This window comes from Salmo salar, chromosome ssa17 (assembly GCF_905237065.1).
Source record: "Salmo salar chromosome ssa17, Ssal_v3.1, whole genome shotgun sequence".
Lineage (NCBI taxonomy): Eukaryota > Metazoa > Chordata > Actinopteri > Salmoniformes > Salmonidae > Salmo > Salmo salar.
The window spans coordinates 34914942-34932066 of record NC_059458.1 but is presented as its reverse complement, the minus strand read 5'-3'; the positions used below and the strand labels follow the sequence as shown (position 1 = coordinate 34932066).

Below are 17125 nucleotides of genomic sequence, written 5' to 3'. Positions count from 1 at the left end.
ATATAGTGCACTACTTTTGACCAGGGCCCGTAGGCCTCTGACCGTAATTTGAAAAGACCTTGTGGACCATAAGAATATACAGTAGAACAGAGACATACATAGTTCATGCTAGTTGGATTTATATCTGCCATTAAACTGATCTACATCTGAGAGACTTGTGATGGAGTGTGAAGAGAGGGTACAGAGAGAGACACAGTCACTGCACATGACAACCAGATAAAACCAGTTGATGAGTTCTCCCCTATCGATCTAAATACATATATTTACATGTATATACACACACACACACACACACTGCATTGATGACATCACATTCCAAAAACTCTGAAGATTCCACTGCAAAAGACAAACAAGTAAACAGAAACAGAGCAATTATAGTTCCATTATAGTTCCATTATAGTTCTATTATAGTTCCATTATAGTTCCATTATAGTTCCATTATAGTTCCATTATAGTTCCATTATAGTTCTATTATAGTTCCATTATAGTTCCATTATAGTTCCATTATAGTTCTATTATAGTTCCATTATAGTTCTATTATAGTTCTATTATAGTTCCATTATAGTTCCATTATAGTTCCATTATAGTTCCATTATAGTTCCATTATAGTTCCATTATAGTTTTATTATAGTTCCATTATAGTTCCATTATAGTTCCATTATAGTTCTATTATAGTTCCATTATAGTTCCATTATAGTTCCATTATAGTTCTATTATAGTTCCATTATAGTTCCATTATAGTTCCATTATAGTTCCATTATAGTTCCATTATAGTTCTATTATAGTTCTATTATAGTTCCATTATAGTTCCATTATAGTTCCATTATAGTTTTATTATAGTTCCATTATAGTTCCATTATAGTTCCATTATAGTTCCATTATAGTTCCATTATAGTTCCATTATAGTTTTATTATAGTTCTATTATAGTTCCATTATAGTTCTATTATAGTTCCATTATAGTTCCATTATAGTTCCATTATAGTTCTATTATAGTTCCATTATAGTTCCATTATAGTTCCATTATAGTTCCATTATAGTTCCATTATAGTTCCATTATAGTTCTATTATAGTTTTATTATAGTTCCATTATAGTTCCATTATAGTTCCATTATAGTTCTATTATAGTTCCATTATAGTTCCATTATAGTTCCATTATAGTTCTATTATAGTTCCATTATAGTTCCATTATAGTTCCATTATAGTTCCATTATAGTTCCATTATAGTTCCATTATAGTTCTATTATAGTTTTATTATAGTTCCATTATAGTTCCATTATAGTTCCATTATAGTTCTATTATAGTTCCATTATAGTTCCATTATAGTTCCATTATAGTTCCATTATAGTTTTATTATAGTTCCATTATAGTTCCATTATAGTTCCATTATAGTTCTATTATAGTTCCATTATAGTTTTATTATAGTTTTATTATAGTTCTATTATAGTTCCATTATAGTTCTATTATAGTTTTATTATAGTTTTATTATAGTTCCATTATAGTTCCATTATAGTTCCATTATAGTTCTATTATAGTTCCATTATAGTTCTATTATAGTTCCATTATAGTTCCATTATAGTTCCATTATAGTTCCATTATAGTTTTATTATAGTTTTATTATAGTTCCATTATAGTTCCATTATAGTTCCATTATAGTTCCATTATAGTTCCATTATAGTTCCATTATAGTTCCATTATAGTTCCATTATAGTTTTATTATAGTTTTATTATAGTTCCATTATAGTTCCATTATAGTTCCATTATAGTTCCATTATAGTTCCATTATAGTTCCATTATAGTTTTATTATAGTTTTATTATAGTTCTATTATAGTTCCATTATAGTTCCATTATAGTTCCATTATAGTTCCATTATAGTTTTATTATAGTTTTATTATAGTTCCATTATAGTTCCATTATAGTTCCATTATAGTTCCATTATAGTTCCATTATAGTTCCATTATAGTTCCATTATAGTTCCATTATAGTTCCATTATAGTTTTATTATAGTTTTATTATAGTTCCATTATAGTTCCATTATAGTTCCATTATAGTTCCATTATAGTTCCATTATAGTTCCATTATAGTTCCATTATAGTTTTATTATAGTTTTATTATAGTTCCATTATAGTTCCATTATAGTTCCATTATAGTTCCATTATAGTTCTATTATAGTTCCATTATAGTTCCATTATAGTTCCATTATAGTTCCATTATAGTTCTATTATAGTTCCATTATAGTTCTATTATAGTTCCATTATAGTTTTATTATAGTTCCATTATAGTTCCATTATAGTTCCATTATAGTGACTGCATTTTGTTTTCTCAGCATAGTGGCTGGCTGTTAAATAACTATTCTGTCTCTTTGGTGAAGTACAATAAATGGTGCATTTCACCATGTACCGTAGTAGCAAGAAAAGAATGATTCTTCACTGAGAAGAAACAGGTGTAGATATCTAAAACATCTGTTAACTTGTTCATTTTGATAAACATAATAATACATAACATATAATAAACAAAATAAACATTCCATCATTTACAACCCATTCCATTCCATTAAATCCACCTGCCTCCTTCGTGACCACATCTCTGCCATTGGCCGAGACTACTTCCTCCACTCGGCCGGTCAATGATATCCTTCCTAGCCGTGATATTCATAAAGGGCGCGTTCCCGTGCCCAGGCGTTGCTGATGCCTGCCAGATCTGACAATGCCTGGATCGGTATTTTACTTACAGTATCAGCTAACCACATTATATGTTATAGAAATCTGTCAGTCGATGACACAGTCAATGATGTGGCACACAACCATTGGTTGATGCATGCAACGTCTGAGCAGGGGAACGCGACCAAAGAGTTCCATGTTCCCTACCCCTTGACCTCTGATCTATGACAGGCAGCAGGTGGAGGACTTTGGGGGCTGTTCCAGGATGCTCTCCCTGCGCAGGTCGTTGGGCAGCGCCCCTCCGACCCCCCAGAGGTTCAGCTCCCCGTAGATCCCCGTCTCGATCATCTCCTCCTGCCAGGGAATGGGGATGTTTCCTGAGGCGAACTCGTCAAAGAACTCCTTGTCGGGGTCGTCCAGGGTGACTCCCTTCACTGTTGAGAAAGCTCCGACGGCGTCCAGATCCTTGGCGTAGACAGTCTTGGAGTCGGGAACAAACGGAGGCACCAGGATCCCTGTCAGAGGAACACAACACCACATCTAGACAGTAATGGGACTCATCATGGGGAACTGGCCACATGTCAGTTCTGTTGATTTCCAGTTTGAAATGAAGTTTTGCTGCTTTGTTTATTATGGGTCTGAATAAGATTTAATCAAAGGTTGACAAATGTGTGTATACTGGTTAATGTGTGTATACTGGTTAATGTGTGTATATTGGGTAATGTGTGTATATTGGGTAATGTGTGTATATTGGGTAATGTGTGTATATTGGTTAATGTGTATATATTGGTTAATGTGTGTATATTGGGTAATGTGTATATATTGGTTAATGTGTGTATATTGGGTAATGTGTATATATTGGGTAATGTGTATATATTGGGTAATGTGTATATATTGGGTAATGTGTGTATATTGGGTAATGTGTGTATATTGGTTAATGTGTGTATATTGGTTAATGTGTGTATATTGGGTAATGTGTGTATATTGGGTAATGTGTGTATGATGGGTAATGTGTGTATATTGGGTAATGTGTGTATATTGGGTAATGTGTGTATGTTGGTTAATGTGTGTATATTGGGTAATGTGTGTATATTGTATGTATATTGGGTAACGTGTGTATATTGGGTAATGTGTAGTATATTGGGTAATGTGTATATATTGGTTAATGTGTGTATATATTGGGTAATGTGTATATATTGGTTAATGTGTGTATATTGGGTAATGTGTGTATATTGGGTAATGTGTGTATGTTGGTTAATGTGTGTATATTGTATGTATATTGGGTAACGTGTGTATATTGGGTAATGTGTGTATATTGGTTAATGTGTGTATATTGGGTAATGTGTGTATATTGGGTAATGTGTGTATATTGGGTAATGTGTGTATATTGGGTAATGTGTGTATATTGGGTAATGTGTGTATGTTGGTTAATGTGTGTATATTGGGTAATGTGTGTATATTGGGTAATGTGTGTATGTTGGTTAATGTGTGTATATTGGGTAATGTGTGTATATTGTATGTATATTGGGTAACGTGTGTATATTGGGTAATGTGTGTATGTTGGTTAATGTGTGTATATTGGGTAATGTGTGTATATTGGGTAATGTGTGTATGTTGGTTAATGTGTGTATATTGGGTAATGTGTGTATATTGTATGTATATTGGGTAACGTGTGTATATTGGGTAATGTGTGTATATTGGTTAATGTGTGTATATTGGGTAATGTGTGTATATTGGGTAATGTGTGTATATTGGTTAATGTGTGTATATTGGGTAATGTGTATATGTTGGTTAATGTGTGTATATTGGGTAATGTGTGTATATTGGGTAATGTGTATATTGGGTTAATGTGTGTATATTGGGTAATGTGTGTATATTGTATGTATATTGGGTAACGTGTGTATATTGGGTAATGTGTGTATATTGGTTAATGTGTATATTGGGTAATGTGTATATTGGGTAATGTGTGTATGTTGGTTAATGTGTGTATATTGGGTAATGTGTGTATATTGGGTAATGTGTATATTGGTTAATGTGTGTATATTGGGTAATGTGTGTATGTTGGTTAATGTGTGTATATTGGGTAATGTGTGTATATTGGGTAATGTGTGTATGTTGGTTAATGTGTGTATATTGGGTAATGTGTGTATATTGTATGTATATTGGGTAACGTGTATATTGGGTAATGTGTGTATATTGGTTAATGTGTGTATATTGGGTAATGTGTGTATATTGGGTAATGTGTGTATATTGGGTAATGTGTGTATATTGGGTAATGTGTGTATATTGGTTAATGTGTATATTGGGTAATGTGTGTATATTGGGTAATGTGTGTATATTGGGTAATGTGTATATTGGGTAATGTGTGTATATTGGGTAATGTGTGTATATTGGGTAATGTGTGTATATTGGGTAATGTGTGTATATTGGGTAATGTGTGTATATTGGGTAATGTGTGTATATTGGGTAATGTGTATATTGGGTAATGTGTGTATATTGGGTAATGTGTATATTGGGTAATGTGTGTATATTGGGTAATGTGTATATTGGGTAATGTGTGTATATTGTGTGTATATTGGGTAATGTGTATATTGGGTAATGTGTGTATATTGGGTAATGTGTGTATATTGGGTAATGTGTGTATATTGGGTAATGTGTGTATATTGGGTAATGTGTGTATATTGGGTAATGTGTGTATATTGGGTAATGTGTGTATATATTGGGTAATGTGTATATATGGGTAATGTGTGTATATTGGGTAATGTGTGTATATTGGGTAATGTGTATATTGGGTAATGTGTGTATATTGGGTAATGTGTGTATATATTGGGTAATGTGTGTATATTGGGTAATGTGTGTATATTGGGTAATGTGTGTATATTGGGTAATGTGTGTATATTGGGTAATGTGTGTATATTGGGTAATGTGTGTATATTGGGTAATGTGTATATTGGGTAATGTGTGATATTGGGTAATGTGTGTATATTGGGTAATGTGTGTATATTGGGTAATGTGTATATTGGTTAATGTGTGTATATTGGGTAATGTGTGTATATTGGGTAATGTGTATATTTGGGTAATGTGTGTATATTGGGTAATGTGTGTATATTGGGTAATGTGTGTATATTGGGTAATGTGTGTATATTGGGTAATGTGTGTATATTGGGTAATGTGTGTATATTGGGTAATGTGTGTATATTGGGTAATGTGTGTATATTGGGTAATGTGTGTATATTGGGTAATGTGTGTATATTGGGTAATGTGTGTATATTGGGTAATGTGTATATATTGGGTAATGTGTATATTGGGTAATGTGTGTATATTGGGTAATGTGTATATTGGGTAATGTGTGTATATTGGTTAATGTGTGTATATTGGGTAATGTGTGTATATTGGGTAATGTGTGTATATTGGGTAATGTGTATATTGGGTAATGTGTATATTGGGTAATGTGTGTATATTGGTTAATGTGTGTATATTGGGTAATGTGTGTATATTGGTTAATGTGTGTATATTGGGTAATGTGTGTATATTGGGTAATGTGTATATTGGTTAATGTGTGTATATTGGGTAATGTGTGTATATTGGGTAATGTGTGTATATTGGGTAATGTGTGTATATTGGGTAATGTGTGTATATTGGGTAATGTGTGTATATTGGGTAATGTGTGTATATTGGGTAATGTGTATATTGGGTAATGTGTGTATATTGGGTAATGTGTGTATATTGGGTAATGTGTATATTGGGTAATGTGTGTATATTGGGTAATGTGTGTATATTGGGTAATGTGTGTATATTGGGTAATGTGTATATTGGGTAATGTGTGTATATTGGGTAATGTGTGTATATTGGGTAATGTGTTATATTGGGTAATGTGTATATTGGGTAATGTGTGTATATTGGGTAATGTGTGTATATTGGGTAATGTGTGTATATTGGGTAATGTGTGTATATTGGGTAATGTGTGTATATTGGGTAATGTGTGTATATTGGGTAATGTGTGTATATTGGGTAATGTGTGTATATTGGGTAATGTGTGTATATTGGGTAATGTGTGTATATTGGGTAATGTGTGTATATTGGGTAATGTGTATATATTGGGTAATGTGTGTATATTGGGTAATGTGTATATTGGGTAATGTGTGTATATTGGGTAATGTGTGTATATTGGGTAATGTGTGTATATTGGGTAATGTGTGTATATTGGGTAATGTGTGTATATTGGGTAATGTGTGTATATTGGGTAATGTGTGTATATTGGGTAATGTGTGTATATTGGGTAATGTGTGTATATTGGGTAATGTGTATATTGGGTAATGTGTGTATATTGGGTAATGTGTGTATATTGGGTAATGTGTATATTGGGTAATGTGTTATATTGGTTAATGTGTGTATATTGGGTAATGTGTGTATATTGGGTAATGTGTGTATATTGGGTAATGTGTATATTGGGTAATGTGTGTATATTGGGTAATGTGTATATTGGGTAATGTGTATATTGGGTAATGTGTGTATATTGGGTAATGTGTGTATATTGGGTAATGTGTGTATATTGGGTAATGTGTGTATATTGGGTAATGTGTGTATATTGGGTAATGTGTGTATATTGGGTAATGTGTGTATATTGGGTAATGTGTGTATATTGGGTAATGTGTGTATTTTGTATATTGGGTAATGTGTATATTGGGTAATGTGTGTATATTGGGTAATGTGTATATTGGGTAATGTGTGTATATTGGGTAATGTGTATATTGGGTAATGTGTATATTGGGTAATGTGTATATTGGGTAATGTGTGTATATTGGGTAATGTGTGTATATTGGGTAATGTGTGATATTGGGTAATGTGTATATTGGGTAATGTGTGTATATTGGTTAATGTGTGTATATTGGGTAATGTGTGTATATTGGGTAATGTGTGTATATTGGGTAATGTGTATATTGTATATTTTGGGTAATGTGTGTATATTGGGTAATGTGTGTATATTGGTTAATGTGTGTATATTGGGTAATGTGTATATTGGGTAATGTGTGTATATTGGTTAATGTGTGTATATTGGGTAATGTGTGTATATTGGGTAATGTGTGTATATTGGGTAATGTGTGTATATTGGGTAATGTGTGTATATTGGGTAATGTGTATATTGGGTAATGTGTGTATATTGGGTAATGTGTGTATATTGGGTAATGTGTGTATATTGGGTAATGTGTGTATATTGGGTAATGTGTGTATATTGGGTAATGTGTGTATATTGGGTAATGTGTGTATATTGGTTAATGTGTGTATATTGGGTAATGTGTGTATATTGTATGTGTGTATATTGGGTAATGTGTGTATATTGGGTAATGTGTGTATATTGGTTAATGTGTGTATATTGGGTAATGTGTGTATATTGGGTAATGTGTGTATATTGGGTAATGTGTATATTGGGTAATGTGTGTATATTGGGTAATGTGTGTATATTGGGTAATGTGTGTATATTGGGTAATGTGTGTATATTGGGTAATGTGTGTATATTGGGTAATGTGTGTATATTGGGTAATGTGTGTATATTGGGTAATGTGTGTATATTGGGTAATGTGTATATTGGGTAATGTGTGTATATTGGGTAATGTGTGTATATTGGGTAATGTGTGTATATTGGGTAATGTGTATATTGGGTAATGTGTGTATATTGGGTAATGTGTGTATATTGGGTAATGTGTGTATATTGGGTAATGTGTGTATATTGGGTAATGTGTGTATATTGGGTAATGTGTATATTGGGTAATGTGTGTATATTGGTTAATGTGTGTATATTGGGTAATGTGTTATTGGGTAATGTGTGTATATTGGGTAATGTGTGTATATTGGGTAATGTGTTATATTGGGTAATGTGTGTATATTGGTTAATGTGTGTATATTGGGTAATGTGTGTATATTGGGTAATGTGTGTATATTGGGTAATGTGTGTATATTGGGTAATGTGTGTATATTGGGTAATGTGTGTATATTGGGTAATGTGTGTATATTGGGTAATGTGTGTATATTGGGTAATGTGTGTATATTGGGTAATGTGTGTATATTGGGTAATGTGTATATTGGGTAATGTGTGTATATTGGGTAATGTGTATATTGGGTAATGTGTGTATATTGGGTAATGTGTGTATATTGGGTAATGTGTGTATATTGGTTAATGTGTGTATATTGGGTAATGTGTGTATATTGGGTAATGTGTGTATATTGGGTAATGTGTGTATATTGGGTAATGTGTATATTGGTTAATGTGTGTATATTGGGTAATGTGTGTATATTGTGTGTATATTGGGTAACGTGTGTATATTGGGTAATGTGTGTATATTGGTTAATGTGTGTATATTGGGTAATGTGTGTATATTGGGTAATGTGTATATTGGGTAATGTGTGTATGTTGGTTAATGTGTGTATATTGGGTAATGTGTGTATATTGTATGTATATTGGGTAACGTGTGTATATTGGGTAATGTGTGTATATTGGTTAATGTGTGTATATTGGGTAATGTGTGTATATTGGGTAATGTGTATATTGGGTAATGTGTGTATATTGGTTAATGTGTATATTGGGTAATGTGTGTATATTGGGTAATGTGTGTATGTTGGTTAATGTGTTATATTGGGTAATGTGTGTATATTGGGTAATGTATATTGGTTAATGTGTATATTGGGTAATGTGTGTATATTGGGTAATGTGTGTATATTGGGTAATGTGTGTATATTGGGTAATGTGTGTATATTGGGTAATGTGTGTATATTGGGTAATGTGTGTATATTGGGTAATGTGTGTATATTGGTTAATGTGTGTATATTGGGTAATGTGTGTATATTGGTAATGTGTGTATATTGGGTAATGTGTATATTGGGTAATGTGTGTATATTGGTTAATGTGTGTATATTGGGTAATGTGTGTATATTGGGTAATGTGTGTATATTGGGTAATGTGTGTATATTGGGTAATGTGTGTATATTGGGTAATGTGTGTATATTGGGTAATGTGTATATATTGGGTAATGTGTGTATATTGGGTAATGTGTGTATATTGGGTAATGTGTGTATATTGGGTAATGTGTGTATATTGGGTAATGTGTGTATATTGGGTAATGTGTATATTGGGTAATGTGTGTATATTGGGTAATGTGTGTATATTGGTTAATGTGTGTATATTGGGTAATGTGTGTATATTGGGTAATGTGTGTATATTGGGTAATGTGTGTATATTGGGTAATGTGTGTATATTGGGTAATGTGTGTATATTGGGTAATGTGTATATTGGGTAATGTGTGTATATTGGGTAATGTGTGTATATTGGGTAATGTGTGTATATTGGGTAATGTGTATATTGGTTAATGTGTGTATATTGGGTAATGTGTGTATATTGGGTAATGTGTGTATATTGGGTAATGTGTGTATATTGGGTAATGTGTGTATATTGGGTAATGTGTGTATATTGGGTAATGTGTGTATATTGGGTAATGTGTGTATATTGGGTAATGTGTGTATATTGGGTAATGTGTGTATATTGGGTAATGTGTGTATATTGGTTAATGTGTGTATATTGGGTAATGTGTGTATATTGTTGTATATTGGGTAATGTGTGTATATTGGGTAATGTGTGTATATTGGTTAATGTGTGTATATTGGGTAATGTGTGTATATTGGGTAATGTGTGTATATTGGTTAATGTGTGTATATTGGGTAATGTGTGTATATTGGGTAATGTGTGTATATTGGTTAATGTGTGTATATTGGGTAATGTGTGTATATTGTATGTATATTGGGTAACGTGTGTATATTGGGTAATGTGTGTATATTGGTTAATGTGTGGTATATTGGGTAATGTGTGTATATTGGGTAATGTGTGTATATTGGGTAATGTGTGTATATTGGGTAATGTGTGTATATTGGTTAATGTGTGTATATTGGGTAATGTGTATATTGGTTGTATATTGGGTAATGTGTGTATATTGGTTAATGTGTATATTGGGTAATGTGTGTATATTGGGTAATGTGTGTATATTGGGTAATGTGTGTATATTGGTTAATGTGTGTATATTGGGTAATGTGTTGTATATTGGGTAATGTGTATATTGGGTAATGTGTGTATATTGGGTAATGTGTGTATATTGGGTAATGTGTGTATATTGGGTAATGTGTATATTGGGTAATGTGTGTATATTGGGTAATGTGTGTATATTGGGTAATGTGTGTATATTGGGTAATGTGTGTATATTGGGTAATGTGTGTATATTGGTTAATGTGTGTATATTGGGTAATGTGTGTATATTGGGTAATGTGTGTATATTGGTTAATGTGTGTATATTGGGTAATGTGTGTATATTGGTTAATGTGTATATTGGGTAATGTGTGTATATTGGGTAATGTGTGTATGTTGGTTAATGTGTGTATATTGGGTAATGTGTGTATATTGTATTGTATATTGGGTAATGTGTATATTGGGTAATGTGTGTATATTGGTTAATGTGTGTATATTGGGTAATGTGTGTATATTGGGTAATGTGTGTATATTGGTTAATGTGTGTATATTGGGTAATGTGTGTATATTGGGTAATGTGTGTATATTGGTTAATGTGTATATTGGGTAATGTGTGTATATTGGGTAATGTGTGTATATTGGGTAATGTGTATATTGGGTAATGTGTGTATATTGGGTAATGTGTGTATATTGGGTAATGTGTATATTGGGTAATGTGTGTATGTTGGTTAATGTGTGTATATTGGGTAATGTGTGTATATTGTATGTATATTGGGTAACGTGTGTATATTGGGTAATGTGTGTATATTGGTTAATGTGTGTATATTGGGTAATGTGTGTATATTGGGTAATGTGTGTATATTGGTTAATGTGTGTATATTGGGTAATGTGTGTATATTGGTTAATGTGTGTATATTGGTTAATGTGTGTATATTGGGTAATGTGTGTATATTGGTTAATGTGTGTATATTGGGTAATGTGTGTATATTGGTTAATGTGTGTATATTGGGTAATGTGTGTATATTGGGTAATGTGTATATTGGTTAATGTGTGTATATTGGGTAATGTGTGTATATTGGGTAATGTGTGTATATTGGGTAATGTGTGTATATTGGGTAATGTGTGTATATATTGGGTAATGTGTGTATATTGGGTAATGTGTGTATATTGGGTAATGTGTGTATATTGGTTAATGTGTGTATATTGGTTATGTGTGTATATTGGGTAATGTGTGTATATTGGTTAATGTGTGTATATTGGGTAATGTGTGTATATTGGGTAACGTGTGTATATTGGGTAATGTGTGTATATTGGGTAATGTGTGTATATTGGGTAATGTGTGTATATTGGTTAATGTGTGTATATTGGGTAATGTGTGTATATTGGTTAATGTGTGTATATTGGGTAATGTGTGTATATTGGGTAATGTGTATATTGGTTAATGTGTGTATATTGGGTAATGTGTTTGTATATTGGGTAACTGTGTATATTGGGTAATGTGTGTATATTGGTTAATGTGTGTATATTGGTTAATGTGTGTATATTGGGTAATGTGTGTATATTGGGTAATGTGTATATTGGTTAATGTGTGTATATTGGGTAATGTGTGTATATTGGGTAATGTGTGTATGTTGGTTAATGTGTGTATATTGGGTAATGTGTGTATATTGTATGTATATTGGGTAACGTGTGTATATTGGGTAATGTGTGTATATTGGGTTAATGTGTTATATTGGGTAATGTGTGTATATTGGGTAATGTGTGTATATTGGGTAATGTGTGTATATTGGGTAATGTGTGTATATTGGGTAATGTGTGTATATTGGGTAATGTGTGTATATTGGTTAATGTGTGTATATTGGGTAATGTGTGTATATTGGTTAATGTGTGTATATTGGTTAATGTGTGTATATTGGGTAATGTTTTTGTATATTGGGTAATGTGTGTATATTGGGTAATGTGTGTATATTGGGTAATGTGTATATTGGGTAATGTGTGTATATTGGGTAATGTGTATATTGGTTAATGTGTGTATATTGGGTAATGTGTGTATATTGGGTAATGTGTGTATATTGGGTAATGTGTGTATATTGGGTAATGTGTGTATATTGGGTAATGTGTGTATATTGGGTAACGTGTGTATATTGGGTAATGTGTGTATATTGGTTAATGTGTTATATTGGGTAATGTGTGTATATTGGGTAATGTGTGTATATTGGGTAATGTGTGTATATTGGGTAATGTGTGTATATTGGTTAATGTGTGTATATTGGGTAATGTGTGTATATTGGGTAATGTGTTATATTGGGTAATGTGTGTATATTGGGTAATGTGTGTATATTGGGTAATGTGTGTATATTGGGTAATGTGTGTATATTGGGTAATGTGTGTATATTGGGTAATGTGTGTATATTGGGTAATGTGTGTATATTGGGTAATGTGTGTATATTGGGTAATGTGTGTATATTGGGTAATGTGTGTATATTGGGTAATGTGTATATTGGGTAATGTGTGTATATTGGGTAATGTGTGTATATTGGGTAATGTGTGTATATTGGGTAATGTGTTATATTGGGTAATGTGTGTATATTGGTTAATGTGTGTATATTGGGTAATGTGTGTATATTGGGTAATGTGTGTATATTGGTTAATGTGTGTATATTGGGTAATGTGTGTATATTGTATGTATATTGGGTAACGTGTGTATATTGGGTAATGTGTTATATTGGTTAATGTGTGTATATTGGGTAATGTGTGTATATTGGGTAATGTGTGTATATTGGTTAATGTGTGTATATTGGGTAATGTGTTATATTGGTTAATGTGTATATTGGGTAATGTGTGTATATTGGGTAATGTGTGTATATTGGGTAATGTGTGTATATTGGGTAATGTGTGTATATTGGGTATATTGTGTATATTGGGTAATGTGTGTATATTGGGTAATGTGTGTATATTGGGTAATGTGTATATTGGGTAATGTGTGTATATTGGGTAATGTGTGTATATTGGGTAATGTGTGTATATTGGTTAATGTGTGTATATTGGGTAATGTGTGTATATTGGGTAATGTGTGTATATTGGGTAATGTGTGTATATTGGGTAATGTGTATATTGGGTAATGTGTGTATATTGGTAATGTGTGTATATTGGGTAATGTGTATATTGGGTAATGTGTGTATATTGGTTAATGTGTGTATATTGGGTAATGTGTGTATATTGGGTAATGTGTGTATATTGGTTAATGTGTGTATATTGGGTAATGTGTGTATTTGGTTTGTGTGTATATTGGGTAATGTGTGTATATTGGGTAATGTGTGTATGTTGGTTAATGTGTGTATATTGGGTAATGTTTATATTGGGTAATGTGTGTATATTGGGTAATGTGTGTATATTGGTTAATGTGTGTATATTGGGTAATGTGTATATTGGGTAATGTGTGTATATTGGTTAATGTGTGTATATTGGGTAATTTGTATATTGGGTAATGTGTGTATATTGGTTAATGTGTGTATATTGGGTAATGTGTATATTGGGTAATGTGTGTATATTGGGTAATGTGTATATTGGTTAATGTGTGTATATTGGGTAATGTGTATATTGGTTAATGTGTGTATATTGGGTAATGTGTATATTGGGTAATGTGTGTATATTGGGTAATGTGTGTATATTGGGTAATGTGTGTATATTGGTTAATGTGTATATTGGGTAATGTGTGTATATTGGGTAATGTGTGTATATTGGTTAATGTGTGTATATTGGGTAATGTGTGTATATTGGGTAATGTGTGTATATTGGGTAATGTGTGTATATTGGTTAATGTGTGTATATTGGGTAATGTGTGTATATTGGGTAATGTGTGTATATTGGTTAATGTGTGTATATTGGGTAATGTGTGTATATTGTATGTATATTGGGTAACGTGTGTATATTGGGTAATGTGTGTATATTGGTTAATGTGTGTATATTGGGTAATGTGTGTATATTGGGTAATGTGTGTATATTGGTTAATGTGTGTATATTGGGTAATGTGTGTATATTGTATTTTATATTGGGTAATGTGTGTATATTGGGTAATGTGTGTATATTGGTTAATGTGTATATTGGGTAATGTGTATATTGGGTAATGTGTGTATATTGGGTAATGTGTGTATATTGGGTAATGTGTATATATTGGTTAATGTGTGTATATTGGTTAATGTGTGTATATTGGGTAATGTGTGTATATTGGGTAATGTGTGTATATTGGGTAATGTGTGTATATTGGGTAATGTGTATATATTGGGTAATGTGTGTATATTGGGTAATGTGTGTATATTGGGTAATGTGTGTATATTGGGTAATGTGTGTATATTGGGTAATGTGTGTATATTGGGTAATGTTATATTGGGTAATGTGTGTATATTGGGTAATGTGTGTATATTGGTTAATGTGTGTATATTGGGTAATGTGTGTATATTGGGTAATGTGTGTATATTGGGTAATGTGTGTATATTGGGTAATGTGTGTATATTGGGTAATGTGTGTATATTGGGTAATGTGTGTATATTGGGTAATGTGTATATTGGGTAATGTGTTATATTGGGTAATGTGTGTATATTGGTTAATGTGTGTATATTGGGTAATGTGTGTATATTGGGTAATGTGTATATTGGTTAATGTGTGTATATTGGGTAATGTGTATATTGGGTAATGTGTATATTGGGTAATGTGTGTATATTGGTTAATGTGTGTATATTGGGTAATGTGTGTATATTGGGTAATGTGTGTATATTGGGTAATGTGTGTATATTGGTTAATGTGTGTATATTGGTAATGTGTGTATATTGGGTAATGTGTATATTGGGTAATGTGTTATATTGGTTAATGTGTGTATATTGGGTAATGTGTGTATATTGGGTAATGTGTGTATATTGGTTAATGTGTGTATATTGGGTAATGTGTGTATATTGGGTAATGTGTGTATATTGGTTAATGTGTATATTGGGTATGTGTATATTGGGTAATGTGTGTATATTGGTTAATGTGTGTATATTGGGTAATGTGTGTATTTGTTGTATATTGGGTAACTGTTATTTGGTATGTTATTTGGTTAATGTGTGTATATTGGGTAATGTGTGTATATTGGGTAATGTGTGTATATTGGGTAATGTGTGTATATTGGTTAATGTGTATATTGGGTAATGTGTGTATATTGGGTATGTGTGTATATTGGGTATGTTATTTGGGTAATGTGTGTATATTGGTTAATGTGTGTATATTGGGTAATGTGTGTATATTGGGTAATGTGTTATATTGGTTAATGTGTGTATATTGGGTAATGTGTGTATATTGGGTAATGTGTGTATATTGGGTAATGTGTGTATATTGGGTAATGTGTGTATATTGGTTAATGTGTTATATTGGGTAATGTGTGTATATTGGGTAATGTGTTATATTGGTTAATGTGTGTATATTGGTTTGTTGTATATTGGGTAATGTGTGTATATTGGGTAATGTGTGTATGTTGGTTAATGTGTGTATATTGGGTAATGTGTATATTGGGTAATGTGTGTATATTGGTAATGTGTGTATATTGGTTAATGTGTTGTATATTGGGTAATGTGTGTATATTGGGTAATGTGTGTATATTGGTTAATGTGTGTATATTGGGTAATGTGTGTATATTGGGTAATGTTATATTGGGTAATGTGTGTATATTGGTTAATGTGTGTATATTGGGTAATGTGTGTATATTGGGTAATGTGTGTATATTGGTTAATGTGTGTATATTGGGTAATGTGTGTATATTGGGTAATGTGTGTATATTGGGTAATGTGTGTATATTGGGTAATGTGTGTATATTGGGTAATGTGTGTATATTGGGTAATGTGTATATTGGGTAATGTGTGTATATTGGGTAATGTGTGTATATTGGGTAATGTGTATATTGGTTAATGTGTGTATATTGGTTAATGTGTGTATATTGGGTAATGTGTGTATATTGGTTAATGTGTGTATATTGGGTAATGATGTGTATATTGGGTAATGTGTGTATATTGGTTAACGTGTGTATATTGGGTAATGTGTGTATATTGGTTAGTGTATATTGGGTAATGTGTGTATATTGGGTAATGTGTGTATATTGGTTAATGTGTGTATATTGGGTAATGTTGTATATTGGGTAATGTGTGTATATTGGTTAATGTGTATATTGGTTATGTGTATATTGGGTAATATGTGTATATTGGGTAATGTGTGTATATTGGTTAATGTGTGTATATTGGGTAATGTGTGTATATTGGGTAATGTTATATTGGGTAATGTGTGTATATTGGTTAATGTGTGTATATTGGTTAATGTGTGTATATTGGGTAATGTGTGTATATTGGTTAATGTGTGTATATTGGGTAATGTGTGTATATTGGTTAATGTGTGTATATTGTATGTGTATATTGGTTAATGTGTGTATATTGGGT

General features: G+C 31.9%; 1 protein-coding gene across 1 annotated transcript in view; it reads right to left on the bottom strand.

Annotated features, from left to right (window-relative positions):
• Positions 1-2150: 2150 nt before the first annotated feature.
• Positions 2151-17125, bottom strand: part of LOC106594304 (rhodopsin kinase GRK1-like) — a 56838-nt gene continuing 41863 nt past the window's right edge. Inside the window, exon 7 of the mRNA XM_045699584.1 lies at positions 2151-3174. Coding sequence (XP_045555540.1) covers positions 2882-3174 — 293 coding nt within the window. The 3' untranslated portion in view covers positions 2151-2881. The remainder of the gene's footprint in view (positions 3175-17125) is intronic.